Source organism: Anolis sagrei, chromosome 12 (assembly GCF_037176765.1).
Source record: "Anolis sagrei isolate rAnoSag1 chromosome 12, rAnoSag1.mat, whole genome shotgun sequence".
Taxonomy (NCBI): Eukaryota; Metazoa; Chordata; class Lepidosauria; order Squamata; family Dactyloidae; genus Anolis; species Anolis sagrei.
In genome coordinates, this window is record NC_090032.1 from 18,144,930 (window position 1) to 18,164,634 (window position 19,705).

At 43.7% G+C, this 19,705-nt stretch overlaps 1 protein-coding gene across 1 annotated transcript in view; it reads right to left on the minus strand.

Annotated features, from left to right (window-relative positions):
• The window catches only part of LOC132764373 (tRNA-dihydrouridine(47) synthase [NAD(P)(+)]-like), a 37,247-nt gene extending 21,408 nt beyond the window's left edge, over positions 1-15,839 (minus strand). The window contains exons 1-6 of the mRNA XM_067472499.1: positions 15,695-15,839; positions 9,606-9,753; positions 6,675-7,157; positions 4,444-4,485; positions 4,150-4,305; positions 398-508 (exon numbers count right to left, since the gene is read on the minus strand). Coding sequence (XP_067328600.1) covers positions 398-508; positions 4,150-4,305; positions 4,444-4,485; positions 6,675-7,157; positions 9,606-9,753; positions 15,695-15,729 — 975 coding nt within the window. The 5' untranslated portion in view covers positions 15,730-15,839. The remainder of the gene's footprint in view (positions 1-397; positions 509-4,149; positions 4,306-4,443; positions 4,486-6,674; positions 7,158-9,605; positions 9,754-15,694) is intronic.
• Positions 15,840-19,705: the final 3,866 nt, after the last annotated feature.

The window sequence follows — 19,705 nt, forward strand, 5'->3', positions numbered from 1 at the left end:
GCATTTTATATATATATATATGTATATATATATGTATATGTATATGTATATGTGTGTGTGTGTGTGTGTGTATATATATATATATATATATATATATATATATATATAATATTATATATATATAATTATTATTATTATTATTATTAATAATAATAATAATAATATCTGCCAACTGCAAAACGCCACCTTACTGGGATTTGCACACATTATTTGCTGATACATGACATTATTATTATTAAGGGGTCGCTGCATCAGGAAGTTTGAGAACCACCATCCCAAGGGGTCAATTCTGCCACAATCCCCTTTCTTGAGTTGCAGTTTTCTACCTTCACATAAGGGAAGAAAACAAACCACTGGGCATCCCCCAAAGAGCTATAGAGACACATCCTTGCCATACCGTGTCAAAAAATGTGGAATCTGCAGCGTCAATGTCCAAGAAATCCACTTCGATCCTCTCATTGAGGAATTCTGCGCATTTGACCATGTGGTCTGGAGCCGCTCCTTTTAACTGCAGGACCAAGAGAGGAAAACTCATAGAACAACCAGCCCACACAAGCAAATCATGCAACCCCAAACAATAATCCTGTCATCATAATAATAATAATAATAATAATAATAATAATAATAATCTTTATTTATACCCTGCCACATCTCCCCAATGGGGACTCAGGGTGGCGTCTCACTCTTATGCAGCGTTGCCTGAACTGACCTTAAGCTAAACGACTTCTTGTTTAATAGACACCCATGAAATCGTTCCGTTTCCCATGAATTTCTTTCACACCTGAAGGGCTGAAGTTTGCCCATGTCTGTTCTAACCTGTTCTACCCTGAGCTCATCCGAAAGGCTCTATTGGATGAGCTCAAGACACCCATGATTTTGAACCATGTACTCTTGAAAAGGAGTACATGAACGGAAACACAGAAAACTTCCAGGATACAGTAAATCCAAAACCAAAGCTTGACTTGAACTAGGAACAAGAGAACTCGGGCTTAACATCTCACTCTTATGCAGCGTTGCCTGAACTGACCTTAAGCTGAACGTCTTGTTGTTTAATAGACACCCATGACATTCTTCAGTTTCCCATGAGTTTCTTTCACACCTGAAGGGCTGAAGTTTGCCCATGCCTGTTCTAACCTGTTCTAACCTGAGCTCATCCAAAATTTATTTATTTATATTATTTATTTGCTTATATACCGCTGTTCTCAGCCCGAATGCGACTCACAGCGGTTCACAACAAATAAGAACAGCAAAAATTCAATGCTACAGTGTAAAAACAGTTAACAACCTAACATATTACATAATTAATAAACAATTACTACAATAACCATTCACTATTCACTATCGTCTCATCATCAAAAACATGATCCAGATTCGTCATCCATTATTCCGTTCCAATGTTCATTAAGCAATCATTGCACTCATTATTCGAACGCCTGCTCAAACAGCCAGGTCTTCACTTTCCTGCGGAATACCATTCGAGATGGTGCTAGTCTAATGTCCGTAGGAAGGGTGTTCCACAGCCGAGGAGTCACCACCGAGAAGGCCCTATCTCTCGTCCCCGCCAGCCGTGCTTGAGAAGCAGGCGGGATCGAGAGCAGGGTCTCCCCGGAAGATCTCAAAGTCCTGGTGGGTTCATAGGCAGAGATGCGGTCGGATAGGTAGCTTGGGCCGGAACCGTTTAGGGCTTTAAAGGCCAACGCTAGCATTTTGAATTGAGCCCGGTAGCATATCGGTAGCCAGTGGAGTTGGCGCAACAGGGGGGTTGTATGCTCTCTGCGCTCCGCTCCTGTTAAGATCATGGCTGCCGAGCGTTGGACTAGTTGGAGCTTCCGAGCTGTCTTCAAAGGCAACCCCACGTAGAGAGCGTTGCAGTAGTCTAAACGGGATGTAACCAGAGCGTGGACTACCGTGGCCAAGTCAGACTTCCCAAGGTACGGGCGCAGGTGGCGCACAAGCTTTAGATGTGCAAATGCTCCCCTGGTCACCGCCAAAACCTGGGATTCCAGGCTCAGTGATGAGTCCAGGGTCACACCCAAGCTGCGAACCTGCGTCTTCAGGGGGAGTGCGACCCCATCCAACACAGGCTGTAACCCTATGCCCTGTTCGGCCTTTTCAATTTGTTTGCCCTCATCCAGACCGCCACAGCGGCCAAGCACCGGTTCAGGACCTGGACAGCCTCCTTAGTAGCAGGTGGGAAGGAGTGACAGAGTTGGACATCATCCACGTACAGATGGCACCGTACCCCGAAACTCCGGATGATCTCCCCCAGCGGCTTCATGCAAAAGGCTCTTTTGGATGAGCTCAAGACACCCATGATTTTGAACCATGTACTCTTGAAAAGGAGTACATGAAAGGAAACACAGAAAACTTCCATGATACAGTAAATTTATTTTGGTTACTTCTACCCCGCCTTTCTCAACCCGGAGGGGACTCAGGGTGGCTTACAAAGGCACAATTCGATGCCGACATCACATAACAGTAGTATAAAACAATCTAGCAGCAATTAACAGTTAAGAAACAGTTTCTGCATATAACAATAAAACCAATAAAGCCGATAAAACCACTAAAAACCAATCCAAAACCAAAGCTTGACTTGAACTAGGAACAAGAGAACTCGGGCTTAACATCTCACTCTTATGCAGCGTTTCCTGAACTGACCTTAAGCTAAATGACTTCTTGCTTAATAGACACCCATGAAATCGTTCCGTTTTCTGTGAATTTCTTTCACAATTTATACCACACCTGGAGGGCGAAGTTTGCCCATGCCTGTTCTAACCTGAGCGAAGCCTCTTTTGGATGAGCTCAAGACACCCATGATTTTGAATGGTGTGCACTTGAACAGGAGTACATGAACAGAAACACAGAAAACTTCCAGGATACAGTAAATCTAAAATCAAAGCTAGGAACAAGCAAACTCAAATGCATCTGCAACAAGACAGGAAGATTATTTTGCTATGGATTTCTAATCTTTGGGCAACTGGATCCAAACTGAAAAAAAAATCACCTGGCAGGCCTAGGAGCGTTAGAATGCCGGAAAATGCAGAAGCTGTAAGAAGAGATAAGGCAGTACTAAGGAATCATCGTCCTACTTCCCTTCAACAGAGCCAGGTTAACAACCAAAGACAGGAACAAGCTCTGGATTGGCTGCCCAGAGCTAGGAAAAAACCCAACGTGAAAAATATCCCCTATCCCACCCCCACGCATATCCCAGAACCCCAAGTAACCTCAAATAGTTTTTTCTTCCTCCATCTGGAACTCATTACCTGGAGAAATTAGGAAAGCCCCTACCCTAGAAACCTTTAAAAAGGACCTTAAAACCTGGATCTTCCGCTGCGCCCTTGGTGAGTAGGTATACAACCTCATACTATTGCTCAGCCTCAATTTTTTTGTCCTTGGCATTACCTGGAGAGATTAGGAAAGCCCCTACCCTAGAAACCTTTAAAAAGCCCCTACCCTAGAAACCTTAAAAAAGAACCTTAAAACCTGGATCTTCCGCTGCGCCTTTGGTGAGTAGGTATACAACCTCATACTATTGCTCAGCCTCAACGTTTTTGTCCTTGGCATTACCTGGAGAGATTAGGAGAGCCCCTACCCTAGAAACCTTTAAAAAGGACCTTAAAACCTGGATCTTCCGCTGCGCCTTTGGTGAGTAGGTATACAACCTCATACTATTGCTCAGCCTCAATGTTTTTGTCCTTGGCATTACCTGGAGAGATTAGGAAAGCTCCTACCCTAGAAACCTTTAAAAAGGACCTTAAAACCTGGATCTTCCGCTGCGCCTTTGGTGAGTAGGTATACAACCTCATACTATTGCTCAGCCTCAACGTTTTTGTCCTTGGCATTACCTGGAGAGATTAGGAAAGGCCCTACCCTAGAAACCTTTAAAAAGGACCTTAAAACATGGATCTTCCGCTGCGCCTTTGGTGAGTAGGTATACAACCTCATACTATTGCTCAGCCTCAACATTTTTGTTCTTGGAGTATAGGTCCCCGTCCCCCCTCGTGGGAAAGCTCGATTCCACAATCCTCATTATAATGAACCCCCCTCCGCAAATAACCTGCTTCTCCTTTTATCTAACCCGTTTTCTTAATCAGTCACCATTTTGAAAAGGACTAAGTGGGAGTATCAAGGCTCGGGTTCTAGAGCTACCTGGATGCCAAAAAAGTCTTCCGATTCGTGGCGGTGGAAGGATTCTCCAAAGTTCTCCAGCTGCCACCCGTACAAGTTGTGGGGGAGAGGAAGGCTGCTGCAGGTGATGTCTGCTCCGAACCGCTTGCAAATCCTCCGGAAAGGGACGTTGCCCCACTGAAATCCAAGAGAAGGGAGAGGACTGTGGACAGATTGAACCGCCAGAGTAAGAACATGGCAAGACCCTTGGGGTTTTTTTTTTATCAAAAGGATGTTTTGTTTCCACTCAAGAGAGCAAATAAAGCACTGGCCTACCTTTCCTAAAGGGGATAAATAAATCTTCCCGAGAACATCCAGCTGTGAAGACAGAGAAAAGATGGTGTGAGAACAAAATAAGGCACCAAAAGCAAAACAAGCTGCTACATTTTTGGACCAATGTTTTGAAGGAAGCATTTATTTCTCCTGCTACGAGTGAAAAGAGAGGGGTCCAGGGGACAGTTCCATTTTGTCTCTTCCATAAGTCATCATTTGGGTCCCCTCCCGCCAGCACCAACTGCCGCTCTGGGACAGAGTGAAGAGAGAGGGGGCCAGGGGACAGTTCCATCTTGTCTCCTGCATATGTCATCATTTGGGTCCCCTCCCCCCAGCACCAACTGCCACTCTGGGCCAGAATGAAGAGAGAGGGGGCCAGGGGACGGTTCCATGATGACATTTGGGTCCCCTCCCCACAGCACCAAGTGCCGCTGTCATCATTTGGGTCCCCTCACCGCAGCACCAACTGCCGCTCTGGGCCAGAGTGAAGAGAGAGGGGGCCAGGGGACAGTTCCCTCTTGTCTCCTGCATATGTCATCAGTTGGAGACCCCTCCCCCCAGCACCAACTGCCACTCTGGGCCAGAGTGAAGAGAGAGGGGGCCAGGGGACAGTTCCATCTTGTCTCCTGCATTGGTCATCAGTTGGGGACCCCTCCCCCCAGCACCAACTGTTGCTCTGGGCCAGAGTGAAGAGAGAGGGGGCCAGGGGACAGTCCCATCTTGTCTCCTGCATATGTCATCAGGTAGGGACCCCTCTCCCCAGCACCAATTGCCACTCTGGGCCAGAGTGAAGAGAGAGGGGGCCAGGGGACAGTTACATCTTGTCTCCTGCATATGTCATCACTTGGGGACCCCTCCCCTGAACACCAACTGCCACTCTGGGCCAGAGTGAAGAGAGAGGGGTCCAGGGGACAGTTCCATCTTGTCTCCTGTGCTATGCTAATCATATAATATAATTAATATAATGTAATTAATATAATATATTGTATATACATATAATATTATAGTATTATAATGTAATGCAATATAATATTAATAATATGACATAATTATATATTTTATTACATGTAAAATTACTAATAATATTACAATATAGTGGTATAGTGCAATATAGTAATATTTAATACTGATATTGTACTATGCTAATAATATAATATATTGAATTGAGTCCCCTTTCGGGGTGAGAAGGGTGGCGTATAAATTTCGTAAATAAATATTAAGAAGGGCAACATTCTCCCTTCTCTTCTTCCTTCTTTGCAAGTTAATGGAGTGCAATCCACTTCTGCAGTAGCTGAGGACAAAAGGAGGGAAGTGGGATGCGTGTAGAATCCGGGACACTTAAATGCTACAGGAAAAGAGTGAGAATGCAAGGGAGTAATCGCAATTTTCCCTGCCAAATCGGTATGGATTCTGCATTGGTTAGGTACCGTACATACTCGAGTATAAGCCGACCCAAATATAAGCCGAGGCACCTAATTTTACCACACAAAAAAACCTGAGAAAACGGATTGACTTGAATATAAGTCGAGGGTGGGAAATGCAGCTGCTACTGGTAAAATACTAGATAAAAATAGATACCAATTAAATTACATTAATTGAGGAATGAGTACGTTATATTTTTTTGAATATTTACAAAAATGGTAATTTAAGATAAGGCTGTCCCACTCTGATGAAATGATTATTTACCTTCTTCAATGTAAATGTGCTTACGTATCCTTCCAATAATAATAGGGAGATTAACATAATAAATGTCAGAATAACAATAATTTAAAATAGTAAAATAATGAATGTAGCAATAACAATTATACAGTAAAATAATAAATGTATAATAATAGAGCAAAATAATAAATGTAATAATAGTAAATATAATAAAATAATAAATTAAATAATAATAACAGAGGAAATTATTAATAACCTTGACTCGAGTATAAACCGAGGGGGACTTTTTCAGCCTAAAAGAAGGGTTGAAAAACGAGGCTTATACTCGAGTATATATAGTGGAAAAGTCCATTACAAAACAAATTACGGCTGGTTGGATTAATATTACTATTACTATTGAATTCTTCTTTGGTGATTTCTCCCTTTTTCCACTTCTTGTGCATGTCTCTTTTGTGTTTTAGCACAGTTAGAAGTTCTTTGGACATCCAAAGAACCTTTCTGCCTGTGATGAGAGTGGTGTGCGAATACATCCAGGTGAGGACCAAATGGTCTGCCCCATTTCCTATCCTCCATACCTTTTTTTTCTCGCAGGGCCTCAGCCTTATAAGGTCCTCATCTGTCAGGACACCGACTCTTTTCAGAGGAGCAGCCAGGGAGGGCAAACTCTTGGGGGGAATTAACGGGGGGATTTTTGGTGGCAAATGGGATTTGAAATCAAGAAGACTGGGTATTCGCATCGCCATTTCAGCCTTGACAAGGCATTGGAGGTAGTCGTGAGACTTGCGAAAGGGAAACGCCTTCAACACTGCGGCCGCCTTATCCAGATGGTTCTTCAGAGTTGGCTTCCCCTTGTGTACTATCCACAGCTCTTCGTTGACCAGGTTCTGGAAGTCCGGTCCTAAGTGGGCCCCACCAAAGCGGCAGGCGATCCCAAATCGGCACTTGCCGAACAGCGAGAAGAGAATGCAGCAGTCTCCAATGTCCGGCGGCTTGGTGGCAACATACTTCTGGCGATCGTGCTGCCAGGGACACTTGGAGCCGAAAAAACACTTCTCACCCTTAAACGAGAGGAAGATGCCATGAGGTCACATCCACCAATCCCACCACCGTCTACAATCTATACATATAAAAATGTAATGTTTGTTTGTGGGATTAAGATAACTTAAAGACCACCAGACGAATTGACACGAAATTTGGACACAATACATCTAACAGTCCAACGAGTGTCCATCACCCCTAAAACACACACATACACACACAACCCCAGTGGAACAGACTTAAAAAACCCCCAAAATACACAATATATGCATATACACATATTCATATACATATACACATGCACACATTCACATACACACACATGTATATATATGTATGCACACACACAAATATACACACACATACATATACATATACACATGCACACATACATATATAAATATGCAAATACATACACACATATACACAATATGCATGTACACATAGAAACACACACAAATATATACACACATATATATACATACATACACATGCACGCACATATACATATACACATACATACACACACACAAATATGCATATAGACAAGTGCACACATATATACAATATGCATGTACACATACACACACATGTATATATGTATGCACACACACAAATATACACATATTTGTATGTATGTGTATATGTATATGTGCGTGCATGTGTTCATGTGTACATGTGTGTATGTGTGCATGTGTATATGTATACAAATATACACATATACACATACAAATATAAATATGCACATACATACACACATACACACAATATGCATGTACATATACGAACACACACAAATACACAAATATATACACACATATATATACGTACATACACATGCACACACATATACACATACATACACACATACACACACAAATATGCATATAGACAAGCGCACACATATATACAATATGCATGAACACACACAAATACACAAATATATACACACACACATATATATATACATACACATGCACACATATATACATATACACACATATACATATATACATACATACACACAAATATGCATATAGACAAGCACATACATACACAATATGCATGTACACATATAAACACACAAATATACACACACACATATATACACAAATATATATACACACACAAAACACATACACAGACTGGGCCACAGCAACACGTGGCAAGGGAAGGCCAGTCTATCTATATAAAAATGCTCTGTGCATAATGAGTACCTTAAAAACAAAAGAACCAATGAACGAAATCACACCAAATTTGGCAACAAAACATCTCGCAACACAAGGAGTGACCATCGCTCAAAAATTTTTGATTTTGTCATTTGGGAGTTGTAGTTTGCTGAGATTTATAGTTCACCTACAATCAAAGAACATTCTGAACTCCACCAATGATGGAATTGAACCAAACTTGGCACACAGAACTCCCATGACCAACAGAAAACACTAGAAGGGTTTGGTGGGCATTGACCTTGAGTTTGGGAGTTTTAGTTCACCAACATCCAGATAGCATTATGGACTCAAACAATGATGGATCTGGACTAAATTTGGCATGAATATTCCATATGCCCAAATATGCACACAACTGGAGTTTGGGGGAAATAGACCTTGATATTTGGGAGTTGTAGTTGCTGGGATGTATAGTTCACCTACAATCGAAAAGCATTCTGAACTCCACCAATGATGGAATTGAACCAAACGTGGTACACAGTTCTCCCATGACCAACAGAAAATACTGAAAGGGTTTGGTGGGCATTGACCTTGAGTTTGGGAGTTGTAGTTCACCTACATCCAGAGAGCATTGTGGACTCAAACAATGATGGATCTGGACCAAACTTGGTACGAATACTCAACATGCCCAAATGTGGACACTGGTGGAGTTTGGGGGAAATAGACATTGCCATCTGGGAGTTATGGTTGGTGGGATGTATAGCTTACCTAGAGTCAAAAAGCATCCCGAACCCCACCAACAATAGAATTGGGCCAAACTTCCCACACAGAACCCCTGTGACCAACAGAAAATACTGTGTTTTCTGATGGTCTCTGGTGACCCCTCAGGCACCCCCTCTCAACCCCCCCAGGGGTCCCAACCCCCAGGTTGAGAACCACTGCCTTATACAATAGGCACAACAAACAGGATTGCAAGAAAAGCATATCCCCCTTTGTTCCCAATGGCATGACTACAAGCCATGACAAAAAAACCCACAACCTATTATAGAGTTTTCATCACAAGTTTTGTCGCCTTCCTCCGAGGCTGACTTGGCCAAGGCTGAGGCTGAGCATAGATTAAAGCCCAGGATCAGAGCCTGACGTTCAAACCATTGACATAAGAACAATGTTTTGCTTCTTTTTTGAACTTTGGCCACTCATCTGTTTGTTCGGACTACTTCTGGTACCTTTCGGAAGGGAAAGCGGGGGGTGGGGGGGGGGGTTTCAAAACGACGGCAAGTGATTCATCCGTGCAAACTTTACCGTGAAGCAGACATCGCCCAACTGGGTCACCTTCTTATTAAGACTAACTGCATGTCTCTTGCTTGTTTCCGGCTGGGTGGAAAAAAACTTCAATGGAGGTGCTCCTGGCTCCAAGCTCTTGGGTACATCTGCCTCTGTAGAAAATCTCCTGGAAGAGAAGAGAGTTAGGATCTTGAAGTTGGAAAGGAGCCCCAAGGGCCATCCAGTCTGACCCCATTCTGCCAGGCAGGAAGACACAATCAAAGCACCCCTGGCAGGTGGCCATCTGTAGTGATTCTTACCTAGTAGGCCGAAAAGGAAGCCTGGATAACATTAGGGCAAACTGTGACGATGTGTAAATTTTAGTCTTATGGTTATGGGTTGTTTAAACACAAGTTAAGAAATGGTAAGTATGAAGGATTATATTGTGTTAGAGATGGTGGCTGGTGGCTTGAGCTGAGTTGCCATAGCAACGGAGGCGGAGCCAACTGTCTCTTCACGGCGCAGCTTTTTGAAAGTGGCAGTCAGTAAGCCGGTGAGCTACTGGGAAGACTGAGTCTCTGGGTGGAGATTCAGGGAATGTGTCTGTAGCCGGTGTGCTATTGGGAAGACTGAATCTCTGGGTGGAGATTCAGGGAATTAATTGGTGACCAAAGGGGTTACAGAAAAGGACCCGGTAGTGATAAAACTACAGGGGGTTATTGATTCTGAGTTAAGAATCAAGGTTTGGCTGGGAGCCAATTCTGTTAAATAAGCCTTTTAGCTTATTTGTTTTATTAGGACAGTTGTCCAGAAGAGTTACATCTGCTTATAGAAACCTCTTGAAGTCTGTACCTTACTAATGTAACCAATCAAGATGTGTGCCTCTTGTGAAGAAACAGTTAAACATGTTATACTCCTGTTAAAATAAACTTGTTACTGTTTTCCTCAAGCCTTGCCTGATACAGTTTCTCTTAAGACAAACAGCCTGCATAAGAAGTAAAGTCAAGCCAGGGACAGTAAACGCTACGCTATCAAATGAATAAAGCCTTCTGTAATTAATAGTCCCTTTATAAAATAGCTCCTAAGCTGATATTGATCGTTGCCCGGCTTTCCTCACAAATTAGGTGGCAGTAAGCTTTAACCACACTCCTTTACACAAACCTCCATTTTGAGAGTGTATGCCAGGGAAGCAGCCATCTTGAGTGGGGATAGCTAGAAGATGGGAGGAGTTTGAGGTCTCCTGGGATTGGCTAGAGCAGATGGGAGGAGCCAAGCCTTAGGAGGGAAAAGATTTCAGCTTCTGTGGAGAAGAGAGCTGGGAGCTGGTGGAAGAAGAAGTGTTTCTGAAACTAGGTTTTCAGAGGGAGAGTGTCTGTGTCAGACAGGGGTTGATTAGCTGAAAGGTCAGATAGCTACCTGATTTCTTGTGGGAGATAGCACAAGGGATTAGCTCTCTAGACTGAGTTAGTTAACGGTAAGAACTCTGGGAGAGTTAGCTAATAACTCAGGGGACTACCTAGGTTAGGTTAGTCAGAGACTCATTGCTATTTCTCTGAAGTAGTGACAGATTTTGTAACCAGCAGCTATATCTGTTTGATTAGCTCTGTATGTAACCAAGTGAAGAAACTCTTTTCAAGCAACCATCAAGCTATAGTACACTTTTGTAACAAGTCAAGTGCTTTGTGCCTCTCAGAAGAAGTTAGTTGTCTGTTTTTATAAATAAATCTTTTTCTATTTAACTTCCAAAAGGGTCTCAATCATTCCTCAATCGTTCCGCAAACTTTTGTTGAGAGGTGATTAGATGTCCTTGTTTGTTTCCTCTCTGTTGTTGTTCTGTTGTAATTTTAGATTTTTTTTTAATACTGGTAGCCAGATATTGTTCATTTTCATGGTTTCCTCCTTTCTGTTGAAACTGTCCACATGCTTGTGGATTTCAATGGCTTCTCTGTGTAGTCTGACATAGTGGTTGTTGGTGTGATCCAGCATTTCTGTGTTCTCAAATAATATGCTGTATCCAGGTTGGTTCATCAGGTGCTCTGCTATGGCTGACTTCTCTGGTTGACCATGTCAGACTACACAGAGAAGCCATTGAAATCCACAAGCATGTGGACAATTTCAACAGAAAGGAGGAAACCATGAAAATGAACAAAATCTGGCTACCAGTATTAAAAAACTCTAAAAGTACAACAGCAAAACAGCAGAGAGGAAACACCTCTCAAAAAAAGATTTTCTCAGGCTCAGCCAGGCCTTCAAATGCTAATGAAGGTGGTCAGTTGAAACATTCACACCTAGCTCCAGCAGAGAAGAGCTCTTTGCCCCACCCCAGCCATTCCACAGATATATAAACCCATTGTCCTAATTCCAACAGACCTCACTACCTCTGAGGATGCTTGCCATAGATGCAGGTGAAACGTCAGGAGAAATGCCTCTAGAACATGGCCATAGAGCCCGAAACAAAACCCACAAGAACCTAATGATTCCAGCCATGAAAGCCTTCGACAATACATTTCTGTGTTTGTGTTTGTTTTGTTAAAAATGTAATACAACTGTCTGATTGCTCCTGACACAATAAATAAAAAAAACTTTTTTTTAAAAAAACTGTGGCATAGACACTGAGAACTGGGAAGCCCTGGCCCTTGAGTGCTCTGACTGGAGGTCAGCTGTGACCAGCAGTGATGCAGAATTCAAAGAGGCAACAAAAGAAACATGCCAAGAGGAAGGCGCATCAAGCCAACCCTTCTCCCTGGAAACTGATGCCCTTCATTGCTGTGATCAAGAATACCTAAAAGAAAAGAGGCTGAGACAGTGGCACCTTTTGCTTTCTGGTGGGTTAATTAACCAACTCACACAAAATCCAAATTAGGGCCTGGGTTATGTACAGATGAGGTGTCTATGAAGCTTCTGAAGAGGCTGGAGATGCAAATATCTCCCAATCTGAAAGACTTCTGGGTTGTTGTAGGGTTTTTCGGGCTATATGGCCATGTTCTAGAGGCATTCTCTCCTGATGTTTCACCTGCATCTATGCAAGCATCCTCAGAGGTAGTGAGGTCTGTTGGAACTAGGAAAATGGGTTTATATATCTGTGGAATGACCAGGGTGGGACAAAGGACTCTTGTCTGCTGGAGCTAGGTGTGAATGTCTCAACTGACCACCTTGATTAGCGTTTCATGGTCTGGCAGTGCCTAGAGCAAACTTTTGTTGAGAGGTGATTAGATGTCCTTGTTTGTTTCCCCTCTGTTGTTTTGCTGTTGTAATTTTAGATTTTTTTAAATACTGGTAGCCAGATTTTGTTCATTTCATGGTTTCCTCCTTTCTGTTGAAATTGTCCACATGCTTGTGGATTTCAATGGCTTCTCTGTGTAGCCTGACATGGTGGTTGTGAGAGTGTTCCAGCATTTCTGTGTTCTCAAATAATATGCTGTGGCCAGGTTGGTTCATCAGGTGCTCTGCTATGGCTGACTTCTCTGGTTGAAGTAGTCTGCAGTGCCTTTCATGATTCGTGTTTGGGCAATGCTGCTGCGTTTGGTGGTCCCTCTGTAGACTTGTCCACAGCTGCATGGGATACGGCAGACTCCTGCAGAAGTGAGAGGATCCCTCTTGTCCTTTGCTGAACGAAGCATTTGTTGGATTTTCTTGGTGGGTCTGTAGATAGTTTGTATGTTGTGTTTCCTCATCAGCTTCCCTCTGTGGTCAGTGGTTCCCTTGATGCATGGCAAGAACACTTACAACAATTACAACAGCAAAACAACAGAGGGGAAACTATCAGGGACATCTAATCACCTCTCAACAAAAGACTGCCCCAGGTACTGCCAGGCCATCATGTGCTAATCAAGGTGGTCAGTTGAAACATTCACACCTAGCTCCAGGTCACAATCCCTCAAACTGTTGGAGGGCCTGTTTATAATTTGGAAAAAGCATGAATGAATTCCTATGCACACTGCACATATCTTATTTGTAGTGCAAAAAAATGCAATAATTAAAATGAAGAACAAATTTAACAAATATAAACTTATTACTGGGTTGTTGTAGGTTTTTTCGGGCTGTATGGCCATGGTCTAGAGCAGTGATTCTCAACCTGTGGGTCCCCAGATGTTTTGGCCTTCAATTCCCAGAAATCCTAATAGCTGGTAAACTGGCTGGGATTTCTGGGAGTTGTAGGCCAAAACACCTGGGGACCCACAGGTTGAGAACCACTGGTCTAGAGGCATTCTGTCCTGACGTTTCGCCTGCATCTATGGCAAGCATTCTCAGAGGTAGTGAGGTCTGTAAGAACTAGGAAAAGGGGTTTATATATCTGTGGAATGATGACCAGGGTGGGACAAAGGACTCTTGTTTGCTGGAGCTAGGTGTGAGCCAGCTAGGCTCCTCGGCTGTGGAACACCCTTCCCGTGGACATCAGACTGGCTCCTTCCCTGATGATATTCCGCGGGAAACTAAAGACTTGGCTGTTGAAGAAGGCGTTCGAACAAGAAGTGCAATAATTGGTAATGATGACAGAAAATGATACTGGATTGTGGTTTAATGATGAGACGACGCGAATGGCTTTTTGTATTAGTGATATTGTTGATGTTTCTGATGATGATGTTTTTTTGGTTATTGCTAGATTGATTTTAGATTGTATCTTGTAAATTGTACCCTGTCCTTTCTATGTTGTACACCGCTGTGAGTCGCCCTCGGGCTGAGAACAGAGGTATATAAGCACAGTAAATAAATAATAATAAATGTTTCAACTGACCATCTTGATTAGCATGCAATGACCTGACAGTGCCTGGAGCAAACTTTTGTTGAGAGGTGATTAGATGTCCCTGCCTGCTTCCCCTCTGTTGTTGTGCTGTTGCAATTTTAGAGTTTTTTTTCATGGTTTCCTCTTTTCTGTTGAAATTGTCCACATGCTTGTGGATTTCAATGGCTTTTCTGTGTAGTCTGACATGGTGGTTCTGAGAGTGGTCCAGCATTTCAGAGAGGAAGCAGGCAGAGAGGAAGCAGGCAGGCTACTGCGTCAGGGTAGAGTGAGGAGTTTGCTCACATCTAAGTTAGGAAACCTATTTAAGTAACCTTTAAGAATCTTGTGCCACTGTAACCATTCAAGCTTGTGCGCCTCGTCAAAGAAGATAGTTGTTTGTTCAAATATATTAAGAAACCTTTCTCTAGTTCAACTTTTAAGCAGCCTCAGCATTGATTCTTTCTGTGAGAATAATTCCAGTGGTTTTTAACATCTTTACATCTCAATCATTTCAGAGGGCCAAAGGGAGAGCTGGTAGGCAGGAAGGGATTTACCTCAGGGACAACATCTTTAGTAGGTTCTTGTGGGGTTTTTTGGGCTATATGGCCATGTTCTAGAGGCATTTTCTCCTGACGTTTCGCCTGCATCTATGGCAAGCATCCTCAGAGATAGTGAGGTCTGTTGGAACTAGGAAAATGGCTTTATATATCTGTGGAATGGCTGGGGTGGGGCAAAGAGCTAGGTGTGAATGTTTCAACTGACCACCTTCATTAGCATTTGAAGGCCTGGCTGAGCCTGGGGGAATCTTTTGTTGAGAGGTGTTAAGATGTGCCTGGTTGTTTCCTCTCTGCTGTTTTGCTGTTGTAATTTTAGAGTTTTTTAATACGGGTAGCCAGATCTTGTTCATTTTCATGGTCTCCTCCTTTCTGTTGAAATTGTCCACATGCTTGTGGATTTCAGTGGCTTCTCGGTGTAGTCTGACATGGTGGTTCTGAGAGTGGTCCAGCATTTCAGAGACGAAGCAGGCAGGGACATCTAATCACCTCTCAACAAAAGTTTGCTCCAGGCACACTCAGCCCATTGTATGCTAATCAAGGTGGTCAGTTGAAACATTCACACCTAGCTCCAACAGACAAGAGTCCTTTGTCCCACCCTGGTCATTCCACAGATATATAAACCCATTGTCCTAATTCCAACAGATCTCTCTACCTCTGAGGATGCTTGCCATAGATGCAGGTGAAATGTCAGGAGAGAATGCCTCTAAAACATGGCCCTATAGCCCGAAAAAACCTACAACAACCCAGTGATTCTGGCCATGAAAGCCTTTGACAATACATTGAAAGACTTCTGTCCCCAAGCTTACTCTGCAGCCACATTTTGGGGGAGGGAAGCTCCTTCTACTTACTGAGATGCCTTGGGGGCCTCCCCAGAGGCCTCCATTCCCCGGGAAAAGAGCTCTCTTCCCTCCAAATCCTTCCCTCATTCCATCTCCTTCCACTTGGAGGAACAAGACCATAGATTTCGCTGGGCTAGAGGCGCCTTTAGTCTCGGTTCCGGTACAAACCGGAAATGCAAAAGGTAAACAAAGTCTCAAAGCCGCTTCCCTGAGCTCACGTGCGGCCCAAAGCGGAACTGCGCTCTAGCCGTTGATTGGCCGGAGGGAGGCATAGAGGGGGCGGGGCTTAGGATTTAAAAAGACAGTGCCCCTTTTCAAACTTGGTTCTCTCCTTGCAAGGATTCAAGAGGCTTCTTCCTGGAGGAAAAGGATTTGAAGGGAAGAGACCTCTTTTTCCGGGAAATGGAGGCATCTGGTGAAGACCCCAAGGAATCTCAGTAAGTAGAAGGAGCTTTCCCTCCCAAAATTGCATTCAAAGCACCCCCGACAGATGGCCATCCAGCCTCTGTTTCAAAGCCTCCAAAGAAGGAGCCTCCACCACACCCTGGGGCAGAGAGTTCCACTGCTGAACAGCTCTCACAGTCATGGGCCATCCAATCCAACCCCATTCTGCCAAGAAGCAGGAAAATTGCATTCAAAGCACCCCCGACAGATGGCCATCCAGCCTCTGTTTCAAAGCCTCCAAAGAAGGAGCCTCCACCACACCCTGGGGCAGAGAGTTCCACTGCTGAACAGCTCTCACAGTCATGGGCCATCCAATCCAACCCCATTCTGCCAAGAAGCAGGAAAATTGCATTCAAAGCACCCCCGACAGATGGCCATCCAGCCTCTGTTTCAAAGCCTCCAAAGAAGGAGCTTCCACCACACCCTGGGGCAGAGAGTTCCACTGCTGAACAGCTCTCACAGTCATGGGCCATCCAATCCAACCCCATTCTGCCAAGAAGCAGGAAAATTGCATTCAAAGCACCCCCAACAGATGGCCATCCAGCCTCTGTTTCAAAGCCTCCAGAGAAGGAGCTTCCACCACACCCTGGGGCAGAGAGTTCCACTGCTGAACAGCTCTCATAGTCATGGGCCATCCAATCCAACCCCATTCTGCCAAGAAGCAGGAAAATTGCATTCAAAGCACCCCCAACAGATGGCCATCCAGCCTCTGTTTCAAAGCCTCCAGAGAAGGAGCTTCCACCACACCCTGGGGCAGAGAGTTCCACTGCTGAACAGCTCTCACAGTCATGGGCCATCCAATCCAACCCCATTCTGCCAAGAAGCAGGAAAATTGCATTCAAAGCACCCCTGACAGATGGCCATCCAGCCTCTGTTTCAAAGCCCCCAAAAAAGGAGCTTTCACCACACCCTGGGGCAGAGAGTTCCACTGCTGAACAGCTCTCACAGTCAGGAAGCTCTTCCTATTGTTCAGGTGGAATCTCCTTTCCTATAGTTTGGAGCCAAGAAGCAGGAAAATTGCATTCAAAGCACCCCCGACAGATGGCCATCCAGTCTCTGTTTCAAAGCCTCTAAAGAAGGAGCCTCCACCACACCCTGGGGCAGAGGGTTCCACTGCTGAACAGCTCTCACAGTCAGGAAGCTCTTCCTATTGTTCAGGTGGAATCTCCTTTCCTATAGTTTGGAGCCAAGGAGACAGAGGCTCCTTTTTAAACTTGGTTCTCTCCTGGCAGGCATGTGGCTATTTAATATTTAATACTTATTGTACTTATTGTACCATATTTGTCTTTTCTAATACTATATAAAATAATATATATAAAAACTATATAAAATAATGCTACATATTTTTGACATTAACATTGAAATATATACAGAAACCTACAATTTTAGTTTTTAATCTATTTATCTACATGCATTATCTCTATCTGTATATATTATTTATTCTCCATCGCTATGATATTTGATCTTGTTGATGGGAAGCTTCCCACCGGAGTGGAAATAATCTATCGGACAGATGGCAAGCTATTCAACCTCAGCAGACTGAAAGCCAAAAATAAGGTCACAATAACATGTTATAGAACTCCAATATGCTGATGATACCGTAGTCTGTGCGCATTCAGAAGAATTTTATTTGTATACTAGCTGTCCCCAGTCTGGTGATCTGGAAAATAAACTAATGAGAAAGTGTTAGTTTCTAATATATGTCATTCCTTTCTGCTTGTGAGTAAACAGTATTTCGTGTTGTTTCTTTGTCAGTGTTGATGTGGAGAGTGTCTGGTTGGCCTACTCTGGAATATGCAACATATCATAGTCCTTCTTTAAGGGTCTCTTTCAAATCTATAATACTATATCTGTGTGTGTGAGAGAGAGAATCATATCTATCTATTTATATTTATGACTGGATGGCTCTCTGTCAGGAGGGATTTGATTACATTTTCTTGCCCTGGTGAAGGGAGTTGGACTGGGTGGCCTTAAGTATTTTCTGTTGGTCATGGGGGTTCTGTGTGGGAAGTTTGCCCCAATTCTGTCATTGGTGAGGTTCAGAATGCTCTTTAATTGTAGTGAACTATAAATCCCAGTAACTACAAATCCCAAATGTCAAGGTCTATTTCCTCCAAACTCCATCTGTGTTCATATTTAGGCATATGTAATTTTTGTGTCAAGTTTGGTCCAGATCCATCATTGTTTGAGTCCACAGTGCTCTCTGGATGTAGGTGAACTACAACTCCCAAACTCAAGGTCAATGCTCACCAAACCCTTCCAGTGTGTTCTGTTGGTCATGGAAATCCTGTATGCCATGTTTGGTTCAATTCCATCATTGGTGGAGTTCAGAATGCTCTTTGATTGTAGGTGAACTACCTGCACCAAACTTGGCAAACATAACCCCCGGGACCCCCTTTACGTCCTGGTGGGGTATGGGGGAAGTGGAACACAGATTATGGGATTTGTAGTACTTTCAAAAGGTTTGGTTCCCACGGACCACTATGGCCCCCAACAAAGAGTGATAAAGACCAAACTTGGCACACAGAGCCCCCATGACCCGCTCTACATCCTGATGCAGTTCTAAGGGGGATAGACCACGGATGATGGGATTTGCAGTACCTTTACTCACTGAAACCACTGCGACCCTCATCCAATGGTCGATCAAGACCAAACTTGGCACACAGAGCCCCCATGATCCACTCTACATCCTGCTGCAGTCCTAAGGGGGATGGACCACGGGTGATGGGATTTGCAGTACCTTACTCACTGAAACCACTGCGACCCTCATCCAATGACCAATGAAGACCAAACTTGGCACACAGAACCCCCATGATCCACTCTACATCCTGATGCAGTTCTAAGGGGGATAGACCACGGATGATGGGATTTGCAGTACCTTTACTCACTGAAACCACTGCGACCCTCATCCAATGGTCGATCAAGACCAAACTTGGCACACAGAGCCCCCATGATCCACTCTACATCCTGCTGCAGTCCTAAGGGGGATGGACCACGGATGATGGGATTTGCAGTACCTTACTCACTGAAACCACTGCGACCCTCATCCAATGACCAATGAAGACCAAACTTGGCACACAGAGCCCCCATGATCCACTCTACATCTTGATGCAGTTCTAAGGGGGATAGACCATGGATGATGGGATTTGCAGTACCTTTACTCACTGAAACCACTGCGACCCTCATCCAATGGCCAATCAAGACCAAACTTGGCACACAGAGCCCCCATGACCCACTCTACATCCTGATGCAGTTCTAATGGGGATAGACTATGGATGATGGGATTTGCAGTACTTTTACTCACTGAAATTGTCAGGATAATTGCTAGTATTATATGTATGTTTTTCAATGTGTTAATAATGTGTATTCATATGTATTCCAAGATGGATTTAGTTATGTTCAGTTTTGTTCATTTGTGCAGTAGATTGTTATTATTATAGAGTTGGAATAGGCCGTAGAGTCCTTGAGACTGAGATAACTGGAATTCCTTTGCCCTGAGAAGAATAAGGAGTGTACCAGCTAGAAGACAGATAAGGCAGGAGGGCGGATTTTCTTTGACTGTGTGTTTTATGCTGT